Here is a 20,456-nt window from a genome sequence, read left to right as displayed (position 1 = left end):
CTTAATGATTCCCAACATTCTGTTCACTTTTTTGACTGCCACTGCACACTGAGTGGATCAGGGCAGATTTTTTCTTGTCCTCGACCCACATAATTTAGAGTAGCCTAAGGATTGCTCTATCTTGTGCTAGCTAGCTATGGTCCTGAAGGGAACATATGCCAGTTACGAATTGGCAGAGCTCCAGCTGACTCTTGTTATGACCCCACCAGAATGTGAGCAGTCTGCTGGGGGTAAGGAATTGGGTTGGGAATACTCTGTGTCATGTTACACAATCTGCAAACTTCCCTACTCTTGGAGAATTATCATTAGGGCCAGATCAGGAAACTTGCCATCATCTGAGTGGCATAAAGTGGCAAACGCTGGAGGGGGGGAATCTGAGCTGATACTTGTAATGTAAAAACAATAACCAAGAAAAGAGAATTTTTTGAAATCTCATAGAACTTCTTTATACATCATAAAAAAGTAAAATGTGATTTTTTTTAAAATTTGTTTTGCTTTTAAGTTCACCTATAAGAATTTCATCTTGTCTTCTGGGCACCACACCCAGAAGACTGGACTCTGAATCTCACTTCTCTGATACAGTCAAATGCAACAGAACCCCCTCTTGTATATTTGACAACAAAAGAGGAAGAGACAGCTCTGCTGGGGCTACACACCTGTGAGCTGAATTCTGTCCTTCATCATACAATAAAGGCAGCAGGGTTGCCCATGGACAGAATATGGCCCACAGTGTTTTCAGTATCTGCAAAAAGTAAAGAATTCAAACCAGCAGACAGTCCTGTAACACCTTCTTTAAATTCCTCCACAAAGTTCAGACCACCCAGGTTGTCCTCAGCACCACATGTCTAACAGGCGCTCCCCACGGCCAGCAAGTAACCACATTTCACACTCCCTTCATTTTACAGGGAAGAGCAAACATCTGTGTCTACTACCAGCCTCTCCACAGACTAGCTGCAGATGTTTAGTGACTGGCAACTAATGACACTGGTGTATCTGAAGGGGTAAGGGCACTAGCTAGAAAATCCTCTCACTGGATCACTAGCAGGAGGATATTTCTCGGAGGTGCCTTTTTTCCCATCTTTTTTTTAAAAAACCCTATGGGAGCTACTAGAAACAAATAATGAACAATAGTAATTAAAAGCTGAGGCTTGGTTCTGAACACTCAATACCGAAAGGTGTATGTTGAGATCCACTGGCAACCTAATATTACCCATGGCCATTAAACTATATGCTCTGGCTTACACAGAGCTAATTAACAGACTAGGATGTATTTAATGATATTATGGGAATCACTAAAACATTTCTTAAACATAATGTACTATAGCAGTCTGCACTTATGAGTTGTTGTACAAATAACCCTATTTTCAGACACCAGAATAAAGAGTTATCTGTACAGTCATTAAAATAATATTATATTTTGTATTTGTCAAACTTGGTATGAGAAATTATGGAAAATAAAGATAGTTATTCAAAATTATTTTGTAACAACACTAATTGAGTCAATGCATTAAATTGTCTTAAGCAATCCTCTTCCAATCAAGTACCTCTACATGGACCTGTCTCTTCTGTTCTCCACAGCTCTCATGAAGTTCCATATTTTAAATACTCTTCAGTGCTCTGAAGCCATCATGGGTGGAGCAGTCTATGAGACCTTGGAAGGGAGTACAGTTGAAGTAGGTTGTGATGGTGAAAGTCTGACTGTAAATGGAGTCAAGATGGTAAACCGCAAAGACATTGTGACAAGCAACGGTGTTATCCACCTCATTGACCATGTGCTGATTCCTAACTCTGGTGAGTGACTGACATAGTTTCATGTATGTATCACAGAGATAAGGAATGTTGACTATAAGACATTCTCCACCTGCGAAATCTGTACAAGCCCGTTTATTGAGAGGATCTGTGTGCACACCTGCTCTGTCCTTATCCAGACTCTCTAAACCCTCTTCTATTGAGTTCTAATTTGTAGGGAGGGAGGTGGCTGAAGCAAGAAAACTAATTAACAGGCTACAATTAATTATCTTTTCCTTTATCAATTGCAGCCAAGCAAGTTATTGAACTTGCAGGTGACCAGCAGACCACCTTCACAGACCTTTTAGCACAGCTGGGATTGGCTTCTTCTCTAAGGCCAGAGGGACAATACACTCTGCTGGCTCCTCTGAATGGTGCTTTCTCAGGTAGGTGGCCTTGGAGGGGAATATTCCCTACCTCTGAGGCAGTGTCAAAAGCATTTTCGGCCATCATGGTTTTCTAAAACCAATTTTTTCCCCAGTCTATGTTCTGAGACTGCAAAGAATTGGCGCAACTAGGAATAAGAGATGCTTTGTCCTTTTCAGTATGCATAGTGGGTAAAATTTACCACTGTGCAGAGCGTCCGCAAAAGACCTATATGCCACTTGAGTCTTACTTAAGCCTACACAATTTATTTTATTCAGTATATAGAGAACCTCTTTATTTGATGGGAAAAGTAAAGTTAAAATAAGATGCAAAATATACCCTAATGCTTAGCAGAAGAGCTGGATGAATAATGCAATAATATATTTACAGTAAATCCCCTTAAATTCATTTGAGTTGTCATCAGAACCCCCTTTATTTACTGTCAAAGTACCTTCACACAAGCACATTTTTATTTACCAGGATGATGGAGCAAAGAGACAGTGTCACATATGTATGTGCCAATAAACATTTGAATTAGTATTTGCACTAGGAGTGGCCACATGGCCCTTCTGAAAGCTCTTTGTGGATTTGGTAGTCATCCAATCAGAGATAAGAAGCATCTCCATGTGACCTAGATGTCACAACACAGAATGGATTTCAAATGGTGAATACTCAAAGCAATAGTTACCAGAAATATTTTACAAGTAATCTAGAGGTTAAAACATGCCTATACATAAATCATCTACCAAATGTCTACTAAAGAATTAGAAGCCTGTTTACAGATAATTGTAATAATAAAAATGAGTTAATCAATTTAATTTCTGGTTTCAGAGTAGCAGTCATGTTAGTCTGTATCTGCAAAAAGAAAAGGAGTACTAGTGGCACCTTAGAGACTAACAAATTTATTAGAGCATAAGCTTTAATGAGCTACAGCTTACTTCATCGGATGCATACTGTTTTTTCCATGAAAGCTTATGCTCTAATAAATTTAATTTCTGTGAATATTTTTCCCAGTTTTATTAAGTCTAAAATGATTGATCTAAAATGTAAACAATGCAAAAAGAACAAGTATTTTCATGATTCTAAAACATAGTGTGTGCAGTGAACCTTACTTGAATGAAGGAATCATTTATACATTATTGTCTAAATGATTTGGTAGATGACACTTTGAGGATGGACCAACGGCTTCTTAAACTGATCATGCAAAACCACATTTTGAAAGTGAAAATTAGCCTCAATGAGCTCTACAATGGACAGAACGTGGAGACCTTGGGAGGAAAACAACTCAGAGTCTTTGTATACCGCACAGTAAGTGAATGAAGATTTCCAAATCCTGGGGCAGTGACAAATAAAATCTATCCAAAACCTGAAGCCGGGGAAGGATGGAGCTCACTGTAGAAGACAATACTATTGGTGTTATAAAAGAGCTCACCATTGAAAGTCAAAATTACCAACATTTACCACACCACTGTATAGGAGAGAGATCTTTGATTTTGACGTATAATGCAATTAAATTAAATTAAACTTTGGCTGAAATAGATGAATGAGTGGAAAACTAGAAGACAGCTTCAGGATTTGGCTTGAGATTAAAAATAAAAATTTCTAGTTTCAAAACAGCTAACAATTTTTTCAGGTGACACAAGTAATCAATTTTCAATCTAATTACGTATTTATTTCCTACATCATTTGCTTCCTTTTGCACATTTTATTTTAAAAAGGAGGAACAAATAACTTGCCAATGAGAAGTTGGAGAAATTCTATTTTTAAATTATAGAGGCTACAGAGGAGTTCATGTTTCAGGCTGATTACAAAAAAATATGCTTCACTAATGTTGCCGTGGCTGTGGCATGGATGCTGTGACTATAATCTTAGGTGGTTTGTCTTGTTTTTTCTTTTCAACCAGGCTGTATGTATTGAAAATTCATGCATGGTAAGAGGAAGCAAAGAGGGAAGGAATGGTGTCATTCACATTTTCAGACAGATCATCAAACCAGCCGAAAAGTCACTGCGTGAAGTGTTGAAGAATGATAAGCGCTTTAGGTAAGCAAAAGGTTTTCACAGCATAGAAATCTCTCTATAGACGGTGGGTCTGTCTACACAAGACATGCTACAGTGGTACAACACATATTACAGTGATGGGTTCTTCGGTCACTGTAGTCGATCCACTTCTATGAGAGGTGGTAGTTAGGTCAATGAAAGAATTCTTCTGTTGACCTCGTGGTTTCTATATCAGGCTTAGGTCAGCTTAATTACATCTTTCAGCACATGACATTTTGCCCTGAGCAATGTAGTTAAAATGGCCTATCTTTGTAGTCTAGACCAGCCCTTGATCAATATGGAGTAGAGCTGCTCTGAAAAATTTAATTTTGACAAAAAATGGGGGGGCGGGGGAATGGATTTCTTTCCCCATTTTCCATGCAGGTATATTTTGTAATACCAGAGTGACACAGTGAAGCTATAGGCTCCCATTCTGGTCAGCATTCTAGCTCTTTCATGCCATTCCAGAGACAATAAGGTCGAGAACCTAGACCTCTTTCCCTGATGGTAAGTCCCCCAGCACTAGGGCAGTGTATGGCTGGTGTAATAGCTTTACATGGCCACACCCACTCAGCTGCTGGCAAGGTGTTCAGAAGGGCTGGGACAAGGAGAGCAGAGAGGATGTATCTAGAACAGTGGTTCTTAACCTTTACTGCAGCCTGCACCCCTTTGGTTCTCAAAATATGTTCTCGCACCCCTTATCAAAATCATTGAAGTAGGTCAGTTCTTTAAACCTACATATATTTTTGTTTTTATATTACAAATGGTAATGGTTAAAAAATGTATAATGTTAATAAATACATAGGTTTGATGAAACAAAGTAGTTGTACTTAACGTGGCTGTGCTTAATTTGTTTCAGAGCAGCAGCCGTGTTAGTCTGTATCCACAAGTACTTCTGTTCTTTTTGCTTAATTCGTGTTTTCGATGATTTACCTTCAAAAAAATCTGGCATGTGTTGCACCACCAGAAAGGGTATCTCGCACCCCCATGGGGTGCATGCACCCCAGGTTAAGAACCTGTGGTCTAGAGTGTTTTCACTAGGACTACTTCTCATGAGTAAGTGTGGTGATAGCCTGGGGCCTTAATTTTGCTCAAACCCTAATCTCTGTACACAACTTGCTTGTACACAGGGTAGCCTGAGTACATGCTCTAGTATCCCATTTAATGAAGTACTACTCCCTTGAACTCACTTATCTTACTATTATCTTCTCTTCCCTTTTATCTCCTCCCCCAGGAGCATACAGTCTTGGCTTGCCTTTCTCTCCTCTACTTCCCCAATGGATTCTGTGCAATCTCATTTCTGACTGCTCCACTCCATGAACATTGCTTGTATCAAAGTCACCAACATCCTCCTCTCCTTCTACTCCCTTCCCCTTCAGTCTAGCCATTACTTTTGACACATTCAGTGACTTACCATCTCCTCCATTCTCTCTCAACCTTGAAATCATTGGGAATAATTGCAGAGTAAGATACTACATTGATGCTTAGGAGTGACAGGAACTGTCTTAATTAAGCAGACTTTTGTGTGCTGATGTTGCCTTCAAAATTCCTTGTGTAAACAAATCTTTGGGAACTGGACCATAATTTAATGTGTGCTATTTTTATTTCTGATTAGCATATTCCTCAATTTGGTGAAAGATGCCGATTTAGATGGTATTCTATCACAACCTGGAGAATGGACTTTGTTTGTCCCAACCAATGAGGCCTTTAAAGGCTTGACTGATGAAGAAAAGGAAATACTGAGAAGTAAGTCGCACAAGAATATTAGAAATGTAATTAACTAGGGGTGAAATCCCACTAAAGTCTATGGCAAAGATCAGTGGGGCAGAATTTCACCCTAAATGTTTAATGTGCCTGAAACCTGCGTGCTTCATACTCCTAGGAGCTGGAGCCAGTTCGCACCCGTTTGCTAGAACCGGTTGTTAAATTTTAGAAGCCCTTTTAGAACCGGTTGTTCCGCGAGGGACAACCGGTTCTAAAAGGGCTTCTAAATGTAACTGGCCAAGAGTAGCGCCTTAGTGCCAACTCCACGGGTGCTCCAGTCCTGGAGCACCCAAGGGGAAAATTTGGTGGGTGCAGAGCACCCACCGGCACCTCCCTGCCCCACCCCCGGCTCCAGCTCACCTCCGCTCCGCCTCCTCCCCTGAATGCACCACCCCGCTCTGCTTCTCCACCCCCCACCCAGGCTTCCCGCGAATCAGCTGTTCGCACAGGAAGCCAGGGCAGGCTGAGAAGCAGGCGGTGGCTTCGCACTCAGGCCCAGGGAGGCGGAGGTGAGCTGGGGCAGGGGGACGCGAGGAGGGCCACCCACGCCGCAGCAGGTAATCTGGGGGGTGCACAGGGGAACCGATCCCCGCCCCAGCTCAACTCTGCCACCCTTGGCCTGAGTGCGAAGCCACCGCCTGCTTCTCAGCCCTCCCAGGCTTCCCGCCGAACAGCTGATTCACAGGAAGCCGGGCACAGGGCGGGGAGCTGCCGGTGGGTGCTCTGCACCCACCAAATTTTCCCCCCGTGGGTGCTCCAGCCCCGGAGCACCCATGAAGTCGGCGCCTAAGGTGCCACTTTTGATGTGATCAGTGGGGGGAGTGGCTGCTCCCCCTGCTCCCCCCCTAGCTATGCTCCCCTGCCCCTAGGAGCCAGAGGGACCTGCCAGATGCTTCCTGGGAGCTGCCCCAGGTGAGCCCCGCCGGGACTCCCCACCTCACGCCCCAGCAGGTCCCTGTGGCTCTTAGGGGTGCAGTGGGCACCCACTACGGTGGCCCACGAGACCCTCCTGCACGGTTCTGGGGGCAATCAGGGGACCCGGGAGGGGGGTGGATGGGGCAGGGATCCTTTGGCGGGGGCATCAAGGAACGTGGGGCGGTGGATGGGACAGGAGTCCCGGGGGGCGGGGGTGGGCAGGGAACCAGTTGTTAAGATTTTGGCAGCTCATCAGTGCCTAGGATCCACCTAACACCCCATCCCTGCTAGGAACTCTGGGTACCCCCAGGCAATGGGATCAGAGTTTATAAGCTGGCATCCCTCCTTTTCTTTCTTTTCTCTTCCCCTGCCTCCAGCACAGCCATCGCTGCCCTCACCCTGCTATTAGAAAAGCTCACCTTCACTGGATCCTTGCTACTTTTGCTACTTACACCACAATACTTTGCATTTATATAACGACTTTCAAACAAGTTAGCACTCTCAGTCCCTTTTTAACCCCACAACTTCCCTTTGAAATAGGCAAGGGATATACACTGCTCAATTCAAACACTACTGTACTCAGGTAAGTTGTGGCAAGGTACAAAGGCTTTGACCACTTTGTATGTCCCTGGGCAAAGGCCAGAAACAGTTCCAGTCTCCTCACTTTACATACTAGAATTCAGCAGTGATGCTAAGGTTAATACCTCAGATCCTGTGGAAAGTTCCAGAGGATCTTTAATGAGTGAAAAGAGTAAATATCAGAGCCATAGTGTAAAGCTGTGTCAATTAATTACACCCTATCCTACATCTCCAATCATTCTGTCACTTACTTATCCAATTGCTTCAGTTAAGAGCTACACCATAACTTATTATTATTTGCCTCAAAGGCTGAACTATTCCACAGGAACAAATCCACTTTGTCCTGGCCCTCTAAGTTCATTAGAGAGATAAAGTGGGTGAGGTAATATCTTTTATTGGACCAACTTCTGTTGGTGAGAGGGGAACTTTCTAGCTGCACAGATTGTTTAGCATAAGCAGTTAACACATATTGCAAGGGTTCAAGGTACAAATGGCCCATTAAGGTTAAGTGGCCCATTAAGGTTAAGTGGCCATTCAAGGTTAAGTGGCCCATTAACACCTCTCCTAGTCATAGGGAGGAAGGAAAAAAAGCCTGGTGAGTAGGAGGGAGGTTAAGTGATTATAGATTGTTGTAATAGGCCTTAAATCCAGTGTCTCAGTTCAGTCCATTAGAGTCTAGCAAAGTTATTAATTTAAACTCCCGGGCTCGTCTTTTGAAGGTGTTGTGCAGGTTTTCTTTGAGGATGAGGACTGAAATGTCAGATACACAGTGATCACTTCGTGAAAAGTGATTATCCAAGGCATAGACAACTCGTGCCTCTTGACCTAGGCGCCGATTTCCCCGCTTTCCCACGGGGGCTTGATCCCCATGCTCCCCGCCCCCACTCCGCCCTGTCAATGAGGCCCCACCCCTGCCCTGCCTCTTCCCACCCCTGCCCCGCCCCCATTCCAACCCCTTCTCCAAAGTCCCAACCCCAACTCCACCCCCTCCCTGCCCCTATTCCAACTCCTTCCCCAAATCCCCACCCCGGCCCAGACTCTTCCCTACCTCCTCCCCTGAGCACCCATGTTCCCGCTCCTCCACTTCTCTCCGGGAGCATGCTAATGCTGCCAACAGCTGTTTGGAGGTAGGCAGAGGAGCGGGGACGCGGCGCATTTAGGGGGGAGAGGAGGCGATAGAGGAGGAGATGGGGTGGAGGGTGAGGGGAGCTGGCTGCCAGTGGGTGCAGAGCACCCACCAATTTTTCCCCGTGGGTACTCCATCCCCGAAGCACCCATGGAGTCAGTGCATATGCCTCCTGATACCGGGGGGGGGCACAATCTAAAGGGGAGGACACATGACCACTCCACTTGTCTCCTCTGCCCAGTGACCTCCCCGTCCTGTGCCCAGCCTGAGGCTGCTGCACTCTCTCCGCCCCACCAGACTTACCTGCAGGGGGAGGGGGAGCGCTGTCCTTCTCCCGGGGTGCCTCCCCTCCCCCGTACATTCGGCCGTTCTCCCTGCTGGCAGGTGGGGAGCAGGAGGGAGCCGCTTCTCACGCCAGCTGAAATTGGCCTCTCTGGGTTGCTGACTCTGTGCAGCGCAGCAGCTGCCTGAGAGAGAGCCTGGCTGGGGTGGTGGCTTGCCCTGCTCCGCCCACTCTGCTCTCCTCCCCAGCCTGCCTGCCGGGGACAGCAGCAGAGCGAGTCAGAGCTCCACCTCCCCCCTGTCCCTGGCAGCTGGGCATGGGCAGGGAGTAGAGGGGGTGAGGTGGGCCACTAGCCCATCCAGACTGTCTCTCAGGCATCCGCCACACTGCACAGAGCAGCAACCAAAGCGGCCAGTGTGAGAAGCAGCTGGTCCCACCCCTTCAGCTCCCCACTGGTCAAACAGAAGTCTGGGGGGTGGGCACTTAACCCCATATACCTCTCCTACGCAGCACCTATCCTCAAAGGTGAGATGCTGTTTTTGTCTTTTATCATTTTTCTCTGTTAACAACTTATGCTAAACAATCTGTTCCACCTTGTGTTTAGCTGTCACACTCTGAGTACATGTCCCAGATCTGAAGAAGAGCTCTGTGTAAGGTCTTGTCTACACTTCAAATGCTGCAACAGTGCAACTTCTCCACTTGAGCACTTCAGTGAAGACGCTACCTATTGATGGGAGTGGCTCTCCTGTCAGCTTAGTTAATCCACCTCCCCGAGAGGCAGTAGCTAGGTTGAAGGGAGCATTTTCCCAGGGTTTAGGTCAATTTATTTGCACTGCTCAGGGGTGTAGATTTTTCACACTCCTGAGTGATATAGTTATACCAACCTAATTTCCTACAGTAGACCAGGCCTAAGCTCAAAAGCTTGTCTCTCTCACCAACAGAAACTGGTCCAATAAAAGATATTAACTCAACTACCTTGCCTCTCTAATATGCTGGGATCAACATGGCTACAGCAACACTGCATATAACAATCTAAGTCCATTATCACTCTCTTTAATTCACTACTTAACTTTTCACCCAGAATTTACTTCTCCTATCTTCTGCCATTATTTTCACTCTGAGAATTCATATAAAGCCTGGATCCCATTGGATTTTTTAAATGGCTTAGCTTCTGAATTTGTTTAAAAAATTGCAGACTGTTTAATATGATCTCATTCTATCCATAGTGGGCTTGGCACACCATTACACTGTTGTCTGGTAGCTGCTTATTTATGGGATTTAAGTAAGAGGAGATCAGACAAGTATTCAAAGACTGAAGAATTCATAGCTGTGATTTTTCAAAGCAAATGAATAGGAGCAAAATGCTGAATGCTTTTCTGGTTTATTCTATATAGGTTCTAATACCACTCTCATCACTGTATTTTCTTAGTGCATTCTCATTAAGCAATGTGACTAACACTTGGTCACATCTGGTTCGTGCTCTCTCTCATCCTCTTCCTAGGGAAAGAATGGCATGTGCTTTTGAATATGCCATGTTGTGTGACTGTTTAAGCAGTGATCTTATTCAAGCATCATTCCATGAGTCCTTGGTATCTTTACAAATGAACTAACCAGTACTATTTAATGGCTATTTTTATAGGGGACAAAAACGCTCTCAGGAACATTCTTCTTTATCACATAACAAGAGGAATTTACATTGGAAGTGGTTTTGAACCTGGCGTAACGAACATTCTCAAAACTATCCAAGGAAGCAAACTGTTCTTGAAAACAGTAAGTTCTAAAAAAACCTTATGATACTCCCTCTAATAGGGATTGGCATATCAGGTCCATATATTAAATAGTATATATTACAGAAAGATGTGTACTTGAACAGTATAAACTGCCGTAGTAAGACTAAACTTTTTTAGAAATATACATGTTCAGTATCTTGAGTTCTCTTCTCATTGTTTGTTAGGTAAATGACACACTTCTGGTGAATGAACTGAAATCACAAGAATCTGATCTCATGACAACTAATGGTGTTATTCATGTTATAGATAAACTCTTGTATCCAGTAGGTGAGTATTGACTTATTGCAGGAAATAAATATATAGAAAACCTCTGTCTGCCTCTTCTCAGACATGTCTAAGCATATGCAAAGAGTTAGCAGTACTCTATGTTTTGTGTTTTTTTAAAAAAATCACTACTTTTATAATTACACAATGCAGAAAAGCAAATAAGAATTGGTTCTTGGACAACCCTTGCCTGGTGCTGTGGTATTTTCTTAATTGTGAGAATACCTCAGGCTCAGTGCTTAATTTGTAATGAAAGAAGTGACAGAGTTCAAGCAATTAGATGCTGGGGTTCAAGCAAGGTTTTTTTTGCATTCATAACTGATGCAGCAAGGCCAGAGGTGCTGGGGCTATGAACTGCCAAGCCTAGAAGTGCCGGGGCTCAGCTTTGGCAAGCCCTGGCACAAATTAAACACTGCTCAGGCTTATGGTAGGATACAAGATGATACAGGCTGTGTACCCAATAGAAGAGAGATTTGGACTCCATGTCCGTGTTGTAATCACAATCCCTTCTGATTGCTAAGAACAATGGCAGAAAGAAATAGTTACAGTTACAGATGTCAGATATACATGACTACTGTTTCTTCACAGGGTTTCTAGGGTTTCATGACTACAGTTTCTTCACAGGGTCTTACTAATGGCAAGCTTCCTTTACCATTATTTAAATTGACATATTTAAATTGATATATTTTTATTCATTACTGGACTTCAGATTGTGTCATTTAATTATAAATTCAAATCTGAATGCTTATTCTGAACCTGAAGAAATGCCTTCAGTTCAGAACAGTGCAGTCCTTGACAGCTGATCAGTGGAAGATCTTTACAACTGTTTCCTTTTCCCAAAATATTTGCATTCTTTTTTGCAGATGTACCTGTTGGAAATGATCAGTTGCTCACCATCCTTAATAAAATGATTAAATACATTCAGATTAAGGTACTTTTTTAAATAAAGGTTTGATTGTTTATGCTTTTAGCCATATATATGCAAACAGAAGGGTTCCCTCCACCAGTATTTCTTCAATGAACAACACTTTAATCTGATTGATAGAGCCCTGTTTGTCCTAGAACAAGGATCCACTTTCCATAGAGTCATCACATAAGCCATTATATTCACTGTCAAATGAAACTCGTAAATATCAGATTAAACAAATATCCTGCCAAGGATCTTTGGTTACAGTACGTTTGAACACACTGAAGTCTCCGACACATTCTGGGCCAGATTCAGATTCCTGCTGTGGTTATATTCCACCCCTCCAGCAGCATAAACCAGTTCTAAAGCCAGATGGCTCTAAACCCTTGAGGATTCCCCTCTCTGCAATAGTGGATTAATGCCTGGGCCCATGGGGCTCATGCCCAGGGCCCCTGGCAAAGATGGGGGCCTCCTCAGGAGCTCCAGAACCTGGGTAGAAGTGTGTGTGTGGGGGGCTCTTCCAATGCTGGAACTGTGGCCCCGCCCCTTGCTCCTTTTCTTCCCCCCAGAACCCCACCACCTGGCCAGGACAGAAGCCGAAGCTGGGCCATGGTAAGAGCCTCCCAGGGAGCTAGGGCCGCCATGGGGAGCCCTGGACCCTCCACCTGCCCTAGGCAGGGGCCAGGGTGCTGAAGAGCAGCCCCAACCTGTGTTCCCATCCCCCACGGGTGGGACCAACCGGTGGTGGCTCTGGTTGGGCCTCCTGCCCTCTTCCTGGGACCTGCAGACAGACTCTGCAGGGAGAATAGGCCCTGCCCTGACTGAGAGGCACTGCAGGGAGCCCCGGGAAGGTCACAGGCAGTGAGGAGCCAGGCAGGCAGGGCTCCTCTGGCACAGCTCCCGTTGCTACTGGCCTGGCTAAGCAGCCACCACACTCTGCCTGGACTCTCTCGGTGCCTGAGCCCAGTTCCTGCTGCCAGGCTGCCCTTGCCAGGTCCCTCCTGCCCCCGGTGATAGACTGCCCTTTCTGCTGCCTGGGCTTTGTGCCCAAGGCAGCACTCACGTGCGGCAATGCTCCTCCTGTCACCTCAGGCTCGAGGCTTGCTGTTTAGGGAGGAGCAACGCTCCCCTGCCACCCTTCACAACTACCGCCACCTTGTGCCTGCCCAAGGCCACTATGCCCATTTTAAAAAGTGGGCAGGCATGCCCCTCCCATTGTCAAAACTGTGGAGGGGCCATGGCCCACCTGGCCTGCCCGGTTCTGGCACCCCGGGGCCCCCAGGATGTGGGGGGGCCCAGATGTTCTTTGTGCCCAGGGCCCCAATAAACCTTATCTGCCTCTGCCTCGCTGGGAGAAACCTTGCGTGGCAAAGGAACTGCCGTCACCTATGTCACCACACACACCAGCCCCCAGCATGAATCGGGGGCAAAAGGAGGCACAGTCGAGGCACCATTAGAAGGGAGCTCAGAGGTTTGGCCCTTCCACACAGGCGGGCAGAAATGGGCAGACCATTATGGTGCCCTAAGCTGTAGAATTTTCAGAGGGTATAGCAATTGTCACTCTTGTGTGTCCTCTGCCAACATCCCTCATGGTCTGTACAGCCAGGGGCTAGAGCCTTGCACACCCTCATGTCTCCAATACTACTGTGGCATAGGGTCTGATCCAATGCCTAAGGAAATTCAATGTGGCTCTTGCCCATGATGTCAGTGGGCTTTGGATCTGGTTCATATAATATTTAATGCATTAAAAAGTGAGTTTTTATTGTAAAAGTCCTTGTATGTTTTCTGGATTTGTTTTTTATTTATAGTTTGTTCGTGGCAGCCGCTTCCAAGAGATCCCCCTGACATTTTTCAGTAAGTTAATTTGGAATATTTCCAGATACCATTGGTGATATTGCTTCTAAAAATTGTTGCCAGTGCAGCTTGAAAAGCATTTTTCAATTAAAAAGAATGTCATCTCTATGAAATTAGGCCATTCTAATGGTGTATGGATGAAGTAGTACAAAGTAGTACAAAGACACAGATTTGCCTTTATCATGATACCCAATGCAGTATTTTCATATTTCACATCTGTGATGGGGCTGAAGGAAGCAGTTTAAATTCCTCAGGCTAGGGTGGTGGAAAAAAAAGTCCTCATTTAGCTTTCAGCAATAGCCCAGGATTAGGGGCAGTGCAGAGCCATATGGCTTCAAAGAAGCGGCAGGAGACAGCATTGACCTGTGAGCTCTCTAGTGTAGCCATAGCCCAAGACTCTGGTGCCGCAAAGGCTTATGCACATCAGACTTTGGCACATGCCTATGTCTTTGCAGGACTGGAGCCTAAGACTCTAGATAGATATAGAGAACACTGCATTGGGCATTAGAGAATTCAGAACTGATAAGCTGAAGTTTAGATTCAGTTCTCAGAATGACATGGGTCGACGCTATTTGTTTTTTGTCTCCCTATCACCTGTGCTGTCTCTTGAAAAAAAAATGTAAATCTCAAATTTTAAAAAAATGTTAGAGAATTGTAGGAGTCTCTGCTTTCCTTTGTTTATCTTCTGTTGTCATGGAGCTGATCTTTTCAGGAGATACAAACAAAGATAAATAGCATATTTGTGTAGTCCAACACTATAAGCCTCAAGCCTAGAACACTATTGGTGCTACACAAAAAATAAAACCTATTAATAATATATGTAGTTGATTTTTCTGTTGAATAGTTTCCTTCTGTGCATAACGTGTATAATGTCTATAACTAGAACTGATTAGGTTCTTACTCTAGATCTCTAAAAAAGTTCTTTTTTGCATACAGTACTTCACACTGATTGTACCTCATTCCTTATAGCCACAGCTAATCTGAAAGAGCCATACTATAAAGAGATCATAAGAAAGGAACAACTTTGTTTGGATACTCTTATGTAACCGTGCTTCATGTTCCACTTTCTGTACTTTCAGCATCTAAATTTATAGTGGAGCCAAATATTAAAGTGATTGAAGGCAGCCTCCAGCCCATCACCAGAAAAGAGGGTAAAACTGGCTCCTTTTCAGCTTGAAATACATTGATGTAATAGGATTAATTTTGGAACAGAACAAATCCAGGTTTTCACATGTTGCTTCAAAAGCAGAGATAACAACTAGAAGTGGCCAAACTTTTCTGAACAAAAAGATCTTTCTTAAAAGGCCTGTTTTCTAAAGTAATTTTTGTCATGGGAAATGGCTGGCATTTTAATTTCAAAATCAAAACAAATTGTATCTTGTTTTAAAGATTTGTTGGGTTATTTTAAGTACCAAAAACATTACTCAGTTTTCAGTAAATAAAAAAAAATCAAGTGAAGTTTTCGATAATGTTTTGTTTAACATTTTTAAAAATGGGACATTGAACAAAAAATGGATTTGTTCCAAACAGTTTGAAGTGAAAACATCAGCATTTTCAATAAAAATAGATGTCCATTTTTCAACTAATATCAATGTTGGTCCTAGCCATTTGGTATGGACATTTTAGGAGGACTCTTCTCTCCCTGTTTCTCAGGAGTGATCTCCTTTCCTGTGCTGCAGGCTGTGGGAGTGGTGCTGGCATAGGAGCCAACTCCATGGGTGATCCAGGGCTGGAGCACCCACAGAAAACAATTAGTGGGTTCTTAGCACACACCGACAGCCAAGCTCCCCTCCTCCCCCCCAAGTGCCTCCTGCCCGCCGCCGGCCCCACTGATCAACTCCTCCCCCTCCCTCCCAGTGCCTCCTGCACACCACGGAATAGCTGGGAGGGAGGGAGAGGAGCGGGGACGGGGAGCACTCCATGGAGGTGGCGGAAAGAGGTGGGGCAGGGGTGGGAAGAGGCAGTGGGGCCTTGGGGGAAGAGGTGGAGTGGGGGTGGGAAGAGGCATGGTGGGACTGGAGGCTTGGGGAAAGGCCGAGCCTGGGCAGAGGGGCAGTAGAGTACCCCCGGGCAGAGAGGAAGTCAGCACCTATGGATGGTGGGACCAAAGAAAGTGGGATAGAAATCTTGGAAGGGATTTTCAAAAGCATTCAGTGTTGACCTAATACTGCTACTACTGAACTCCAAGGTAAAACTCCCATTGAGTTCATTGGAAGCAGAATGAAGCCAACACTGAGTACTCTTGAAAGTCTCATGACTCTCATCCCTACTGGATAAATTCTATGAAGGAATAAAAAATCTTCAGTCATTTAAATGCTGCCTCATGAACTCGGTACATAAGGCAGAACACACCTCCGCTGCTTCCTTAGGCACCCAGCAAACCACTTGGAAACCCCCATGTCCCACTGGAATGTTCCAAAGGGAATTTGCTGAAGTCAAACCCAGCAAAGAAAGGATTAAATAAATGCTTGTAAAGTTTCTATCAAGGTTATTATCTGTTGTTGTTGAGGGAGTTTCTTCCCAACATGAAGGTCGTGATCTTGCTTATTCCACAGTTAATGACAATGTGAAATAGTGTGATTTGGTACTGTCTGATGCACAGGTCAGAACCATTCACCAAAGCAAGATGAAATAACAGTACAAATAGTGAGCATTGACTAGTCACTTCATCCAGCCAGCTATCACTGGGTGGCAAAGCAGTAATCCTACCTCTGGCTATACCCCAGTGCATGCTTTTTGTTTGCCAGTATTCTGACTCCTCCCATAGTCTCACCATTGAGTCTCACTTCTGGTGAAGCCAGTTTTGGCTCTCATGGCTTGCCAGCAGCAGCAGCAGCTGCAGCAGTCCCCAAAAGACACAAATGCCTGTAACTGTCGTTAAAAAAATGTCCCAAAGTTGCCAAAATGTTACTTTTTCTAGCGATGGCAGGAAGTCTTAGACAGATCATAGTGCTAGAGGAGGATTTAGTGAAAATAAATACTCTTCCAAAGTCTCTTCAGAGGGTAGGGTGGGCTACCCATCCTGAACTAAGCAGAAAAGTACTGCTTTATGGAACCCTCTATGTGCCACATATTTTGATTGCACTAGTCTGACAAAAAACAAAGCAGATTAAGGTTAAAAGGAGCAGAGTTTTAAAAACCACCACATAACTTTATGAATAATTGTATTGAGTTGTGTGATTAAATTCTATTACATTGTGTTATTATGTACCTGCTTAATATGCCCGCAATTAAAATGCAAAAATTCCTCTAAATTTAAAGCAGCAACAACTGAGCATAGCTGTTATTGATGTGGTCACTAAAATATGTATGTATGTTTGTCAGAAAAACCAGGTAGAAAAATCACGAAAGTAGTTGGTGGTGCAACAATTCGAAAAGTTACTCAAGGTAGGATTTATTAACAGAGCTATATGTTTTGTGATGCACCAGTGTGCTCTAGATTGAGGTTCATTTAGCTAGTTATTTAACTAGCTAAAAGCTAATCTAGGACCCTGTGCATCACCTCCTATTACAAACATATAGGAGGTCCAGCAAGTCTGGACTGTATTGTTTTAACCACTTGACAATAAACCAACCTGTATGAAAACACAATGTCAGGTGAATCATGATTAATAATCATAAATAAAACCTTCTTATAGAATCAACTTTTATGGAAGGTCAACTTTTTAAAAAAAGACGGTTATTATCTGTTATTAAAACAACGAGGAGTCTGGGGGCACCTTAAAGACTAACAAGATTTATGTGGGCATAAGCTTGTTAGTCTTTAAGGTGCCACCGGATTCCTCTTTGTTTTTATGGATACAGACTAACCCGGCTACCCCTCTGATATCTTTTACAAAGAGAGGAATTGTACAATAAATGTCAACTAATAAGGTTAAGGACTATATCATGCTCTTAGCACCAAAAACAGAGTAAGGGGAGGTGCAAAAACACATCTCCCTTTTGGGAACACCATAATACTCTGTAAAGAAACTGCACTGATGTTGTGTTTTAAACTTAGTCATGCATTACTCAACTGCTGCCTTACAGTTAGAGATGAGTCTGAGCCAGACATTCAAACTCTGCCTCCCTCAATCAGACTTTGGGGCCAGGTTCTTTGCTGTCTTAAATCATGTGTAGTTATTGTAGTCAGTATAAAATGGCTTTAAAATACTAACTGATTGGGATGGGGATCAAAGACAATAGCCACCTGCACTGACAGGTGTCCCTACCACACCAGTCCCTACAGGCTGCTCCATTGGCCTCCAGTATGGCTCTGCTTGAGATATGCTACCATTGGCTGCACAGTGGTAGCTGCAGAGAGATCTGACAAGGAGGTAAGGTTGATTGAAGCAGAGCTAACTGGGTATCTGAATGGTTAGCAGGAGACAGTGCCATAAAGAGAGTCAGGAGTCCTCCTCTGCCCCAGCCCACCTCCCAAATCTCCACAGAGCTCGTTCCATGCAGAGCTCTGGTGCAGAAGCATCTGTAGGGTTCCAAGGAGTGGAGACAATGCCAAAAAGGAGATGTGTCCCAACTTATACCCAGGAAGGCAGATCCCGAGGAGATGATTTTGCCATAGACGGGACAGAGGCTAGTCAACAAATCTTTAAACTCCCAACATACAACAGGGTGAGGGATATTATGACTCCAACTGGTATGAGAAAATGCAAGGTTATTCAGTTGTTCTCATGAATGGATACACTTAGTTTTATTTTCTCATATAAATCTCTGGCATTATCCAAATGTATTATTATAACAATAAATAATCAAAATGGAATATTATATGTTATGGTTTTTGTGTGGAGGGTGTTAATGCCTTTTCTACCTTAGCTGATTTGAATATTATATATTTTTTTCCAGGCACGAAAATGCTCGAAGGGGAACCAGAATTAAAATTGTTCAGAGAAGGCGAGACAATAACTAAAGTGATTCATGGAGGTAAATAAACTTTCTGCGGCTAGACTTTATTAGCCAGAGTACTTATGAAAGCTTTATAGTTCCAAGTCAGGTTTTATTTCAATTAAGAGCCATGTGGGTTTTTATGAGTCATCGGATTTGCTTTTATTATTTCATTCAGGAAATATAGTAGCATTTAATTCCTACTTGTTACAGATTTTGCCTAACTCTTCCCAAATACACTGTATCTGATCAAGAATCAGGGGGTAGCCATGTTAGTCTGTATCCACAAAAACAGGAAGGAGTCCGGTGGCACCTTAAAGACTAACAGATTTATTTGGGCATAAGCTTTCACGGGCTAGAACCCACTTCATTGGATGCATGGAGTGAAAATTACAGATGCAGGCATTATTATACTGACACATGAAGAGAGGGGAACAGAAGTGGAGAACCACTTGTGAGGTAACTCCCTTCTCTTCATGTGTCAGTATAATAATGCCTGCATCTGTAATTTTCACTCCATGCATCCGATGAAGTGGGTTCTAGCCCATGAAAGCTTATGCGCAAATAAATCTGTTAGTCTTTAAGGTGCCACCAGACTCCGTTCTGTATCTGATGTTATGTTTCCAGCACTTTACATGCTGGGTTGCCATCTGTCTCAATTTAATTGTGTTTGGTGGCTGTTGTCCTGCCTTCTAAAGTGCAGTAGGTAGAAGTGATAGAAAGTGAATATGTTTTGATATAGAAGTGAATCTTAGAAGCGTAGGACTGGAAAGGACCTCAATAGGTCATCTAGTCCACCCCCTGAATTCAAAGCAGAAGTAATAACTAGACAGTTCCTGACGGGTGTTCATCTAACCTGTTCTTAAAAACTTCCAATGATGGTGATTCCACAATCTCCCTTGGCAATTTCTTCCAGTACTTAATTACCCAGACAATTAGGAAGATTCTCCTAATGTCCAACCTGACTGCCCTTGCTGCAATTGAAGCCCATTGCTTCTTCTCCTATCCTCAGAGATTAACAAGAACAATTTTTTCACCCTCCTTCTTGTAACAAACTTTTATATACTTGAAAACTGTTATCATGTCCAACTCAGTCATCTCTTCTCCAGCCAAACAAACCCAGTTTTTTCGGTCTTTCCTCATAGGTCATGTTTTCTAGACTTTTAATCATTTGTGTTGATCTCCTCTGGACTTTCTCCAGTTTTTCCACATCTTTCCTGATGGTGCACAGAACTGGGTACAATACTCTAGATGAGGTCTTATCAGCATGGAAGAGAGTAGAAGAATTACATCTTATGACTTGTTTACAACATTCTTGCTAATACACCCCAGAATGATGTTTGTTTTTTTGCAACAGTGTTACACTGTTGACTCATATTTATCCTGCAATCCACTATAATTCTCAAATCCCTTTCGGCAGTACTCCTTTCTAAGCAGTCATTTCCCATTTTGTATGTGTTCCTTCCTAAGTGGAGTACTGTGCATTTGTCTTTATTGAATTTCATCCTGTTTACTTCAGACAATTTCTCCAGTTCATCCATTTCTACAGTTCATTTTGAATTGTAATCATATCCTCCAAAGCACTTGCAACCCCTCCTAGCTTGGTATTATCTGCAAAATTTATAAGTGTACTCTCTAAGCCATTACCTCAATAATTTATGAAGATAAATTAACATAACCAGAACCAGGACTGATCTCTGTGGGACCCCACTCTATATGCCCTTCCAGCTTGACTGTGAACCACTAATAACTACTCTCTAGGAATGGTTTTCCAACCAGTTATGCACCCACCTTACAGTAGCTCAATCTCGGCTATATTTCCCTCATTCGTTTATGTGAAGGTCATGTGACACAGTAACAAAAGCCTTACTAAAGTCAAGATATATCACATCTACCACTTCT

At 43.6% G+C, this 20,456-nt stretch overlaps 1 protein-coding gene across 7 annotated transcripts in view; it reads left to right on the top strand.

Moving 5' to 3' along the window:
- Positions 1-20,456, top strand: part of POSTN (periostin) — a 49,884-nt gene that overhangs the window by 18,770 nt on the left and 10,658 nt on the right. For 4 of the 7 annotated variants that reach the window (XR_014710242.1, XM_084619232.1, XM_084619230.1 and 1 more), the window contains exons 8-19: positions 1,579-1,791; positions 2,040-2,174; positions 3,314-3,462; positions 4,058-4,194; positions 5,807-5,937; positions 10,498-10,628; positions 10,813-10,915; positions 11,776-11,843; positions 13,628-13,673; positions 14,753-14,824; positions 16,998-17,060; positions 18,516-18,593. Coding sequence is in view for 6 of the 7 variants with exons in the window: in XM_084619232.1 (XP_084475358.1) it covers positions 1,579-1,791; positions 2,040-2,174; positions 3,314-3,462; positions 4,058-4,194; positions 5,807-5,937; positions 10,498-10,628; positions 10,813-10,915; positions 11,776-11,843; positions 13,628-13,673; positions 14,753-14,824; positions 16,998-17,060; positions 18,516-18,593 (1,326 nt within the window). In the remaining variant the exon portion in view is untranslated. The remainder of the gene's footprint in view (positions 1-1,578; positions 1,792-2,039; positions 2,175-3,313; positions 3,463-4,057; positions 4,195-5,806; positions 5,938-10,497; positions 10,629-10,812; positions 10,916-11,775; positions 11,844-13,627; positions 13,674-14,752; positions 14,825-16,997; positions 17,061-18,515; positions 18,594-20,456) is intronic. The other 3 variants (XM_084619229.1, XM_084619228.1, XM_084619231.1) reach the window with 3 other exon arrangements.

This window comes from Lepidochelys olivacea (genome assembly GCF_965140295.1).
Source record: "Lepidochelys olivacea isolate rLepOli2 genome assembly, chromosome: 1".
Classification (NCBI taxonomy): domain Eukaryota; kingdom Metazoa; phylum Chordata; order Testudines; family Cheloniidae; genus Lepidochelys; species Lepidochelys olivacea.
The sequence above is the reverse complement of the archived record's forward strand: the minus strand, read 5'-3'. Positions and strand labels throughout refer to the sequence as shown.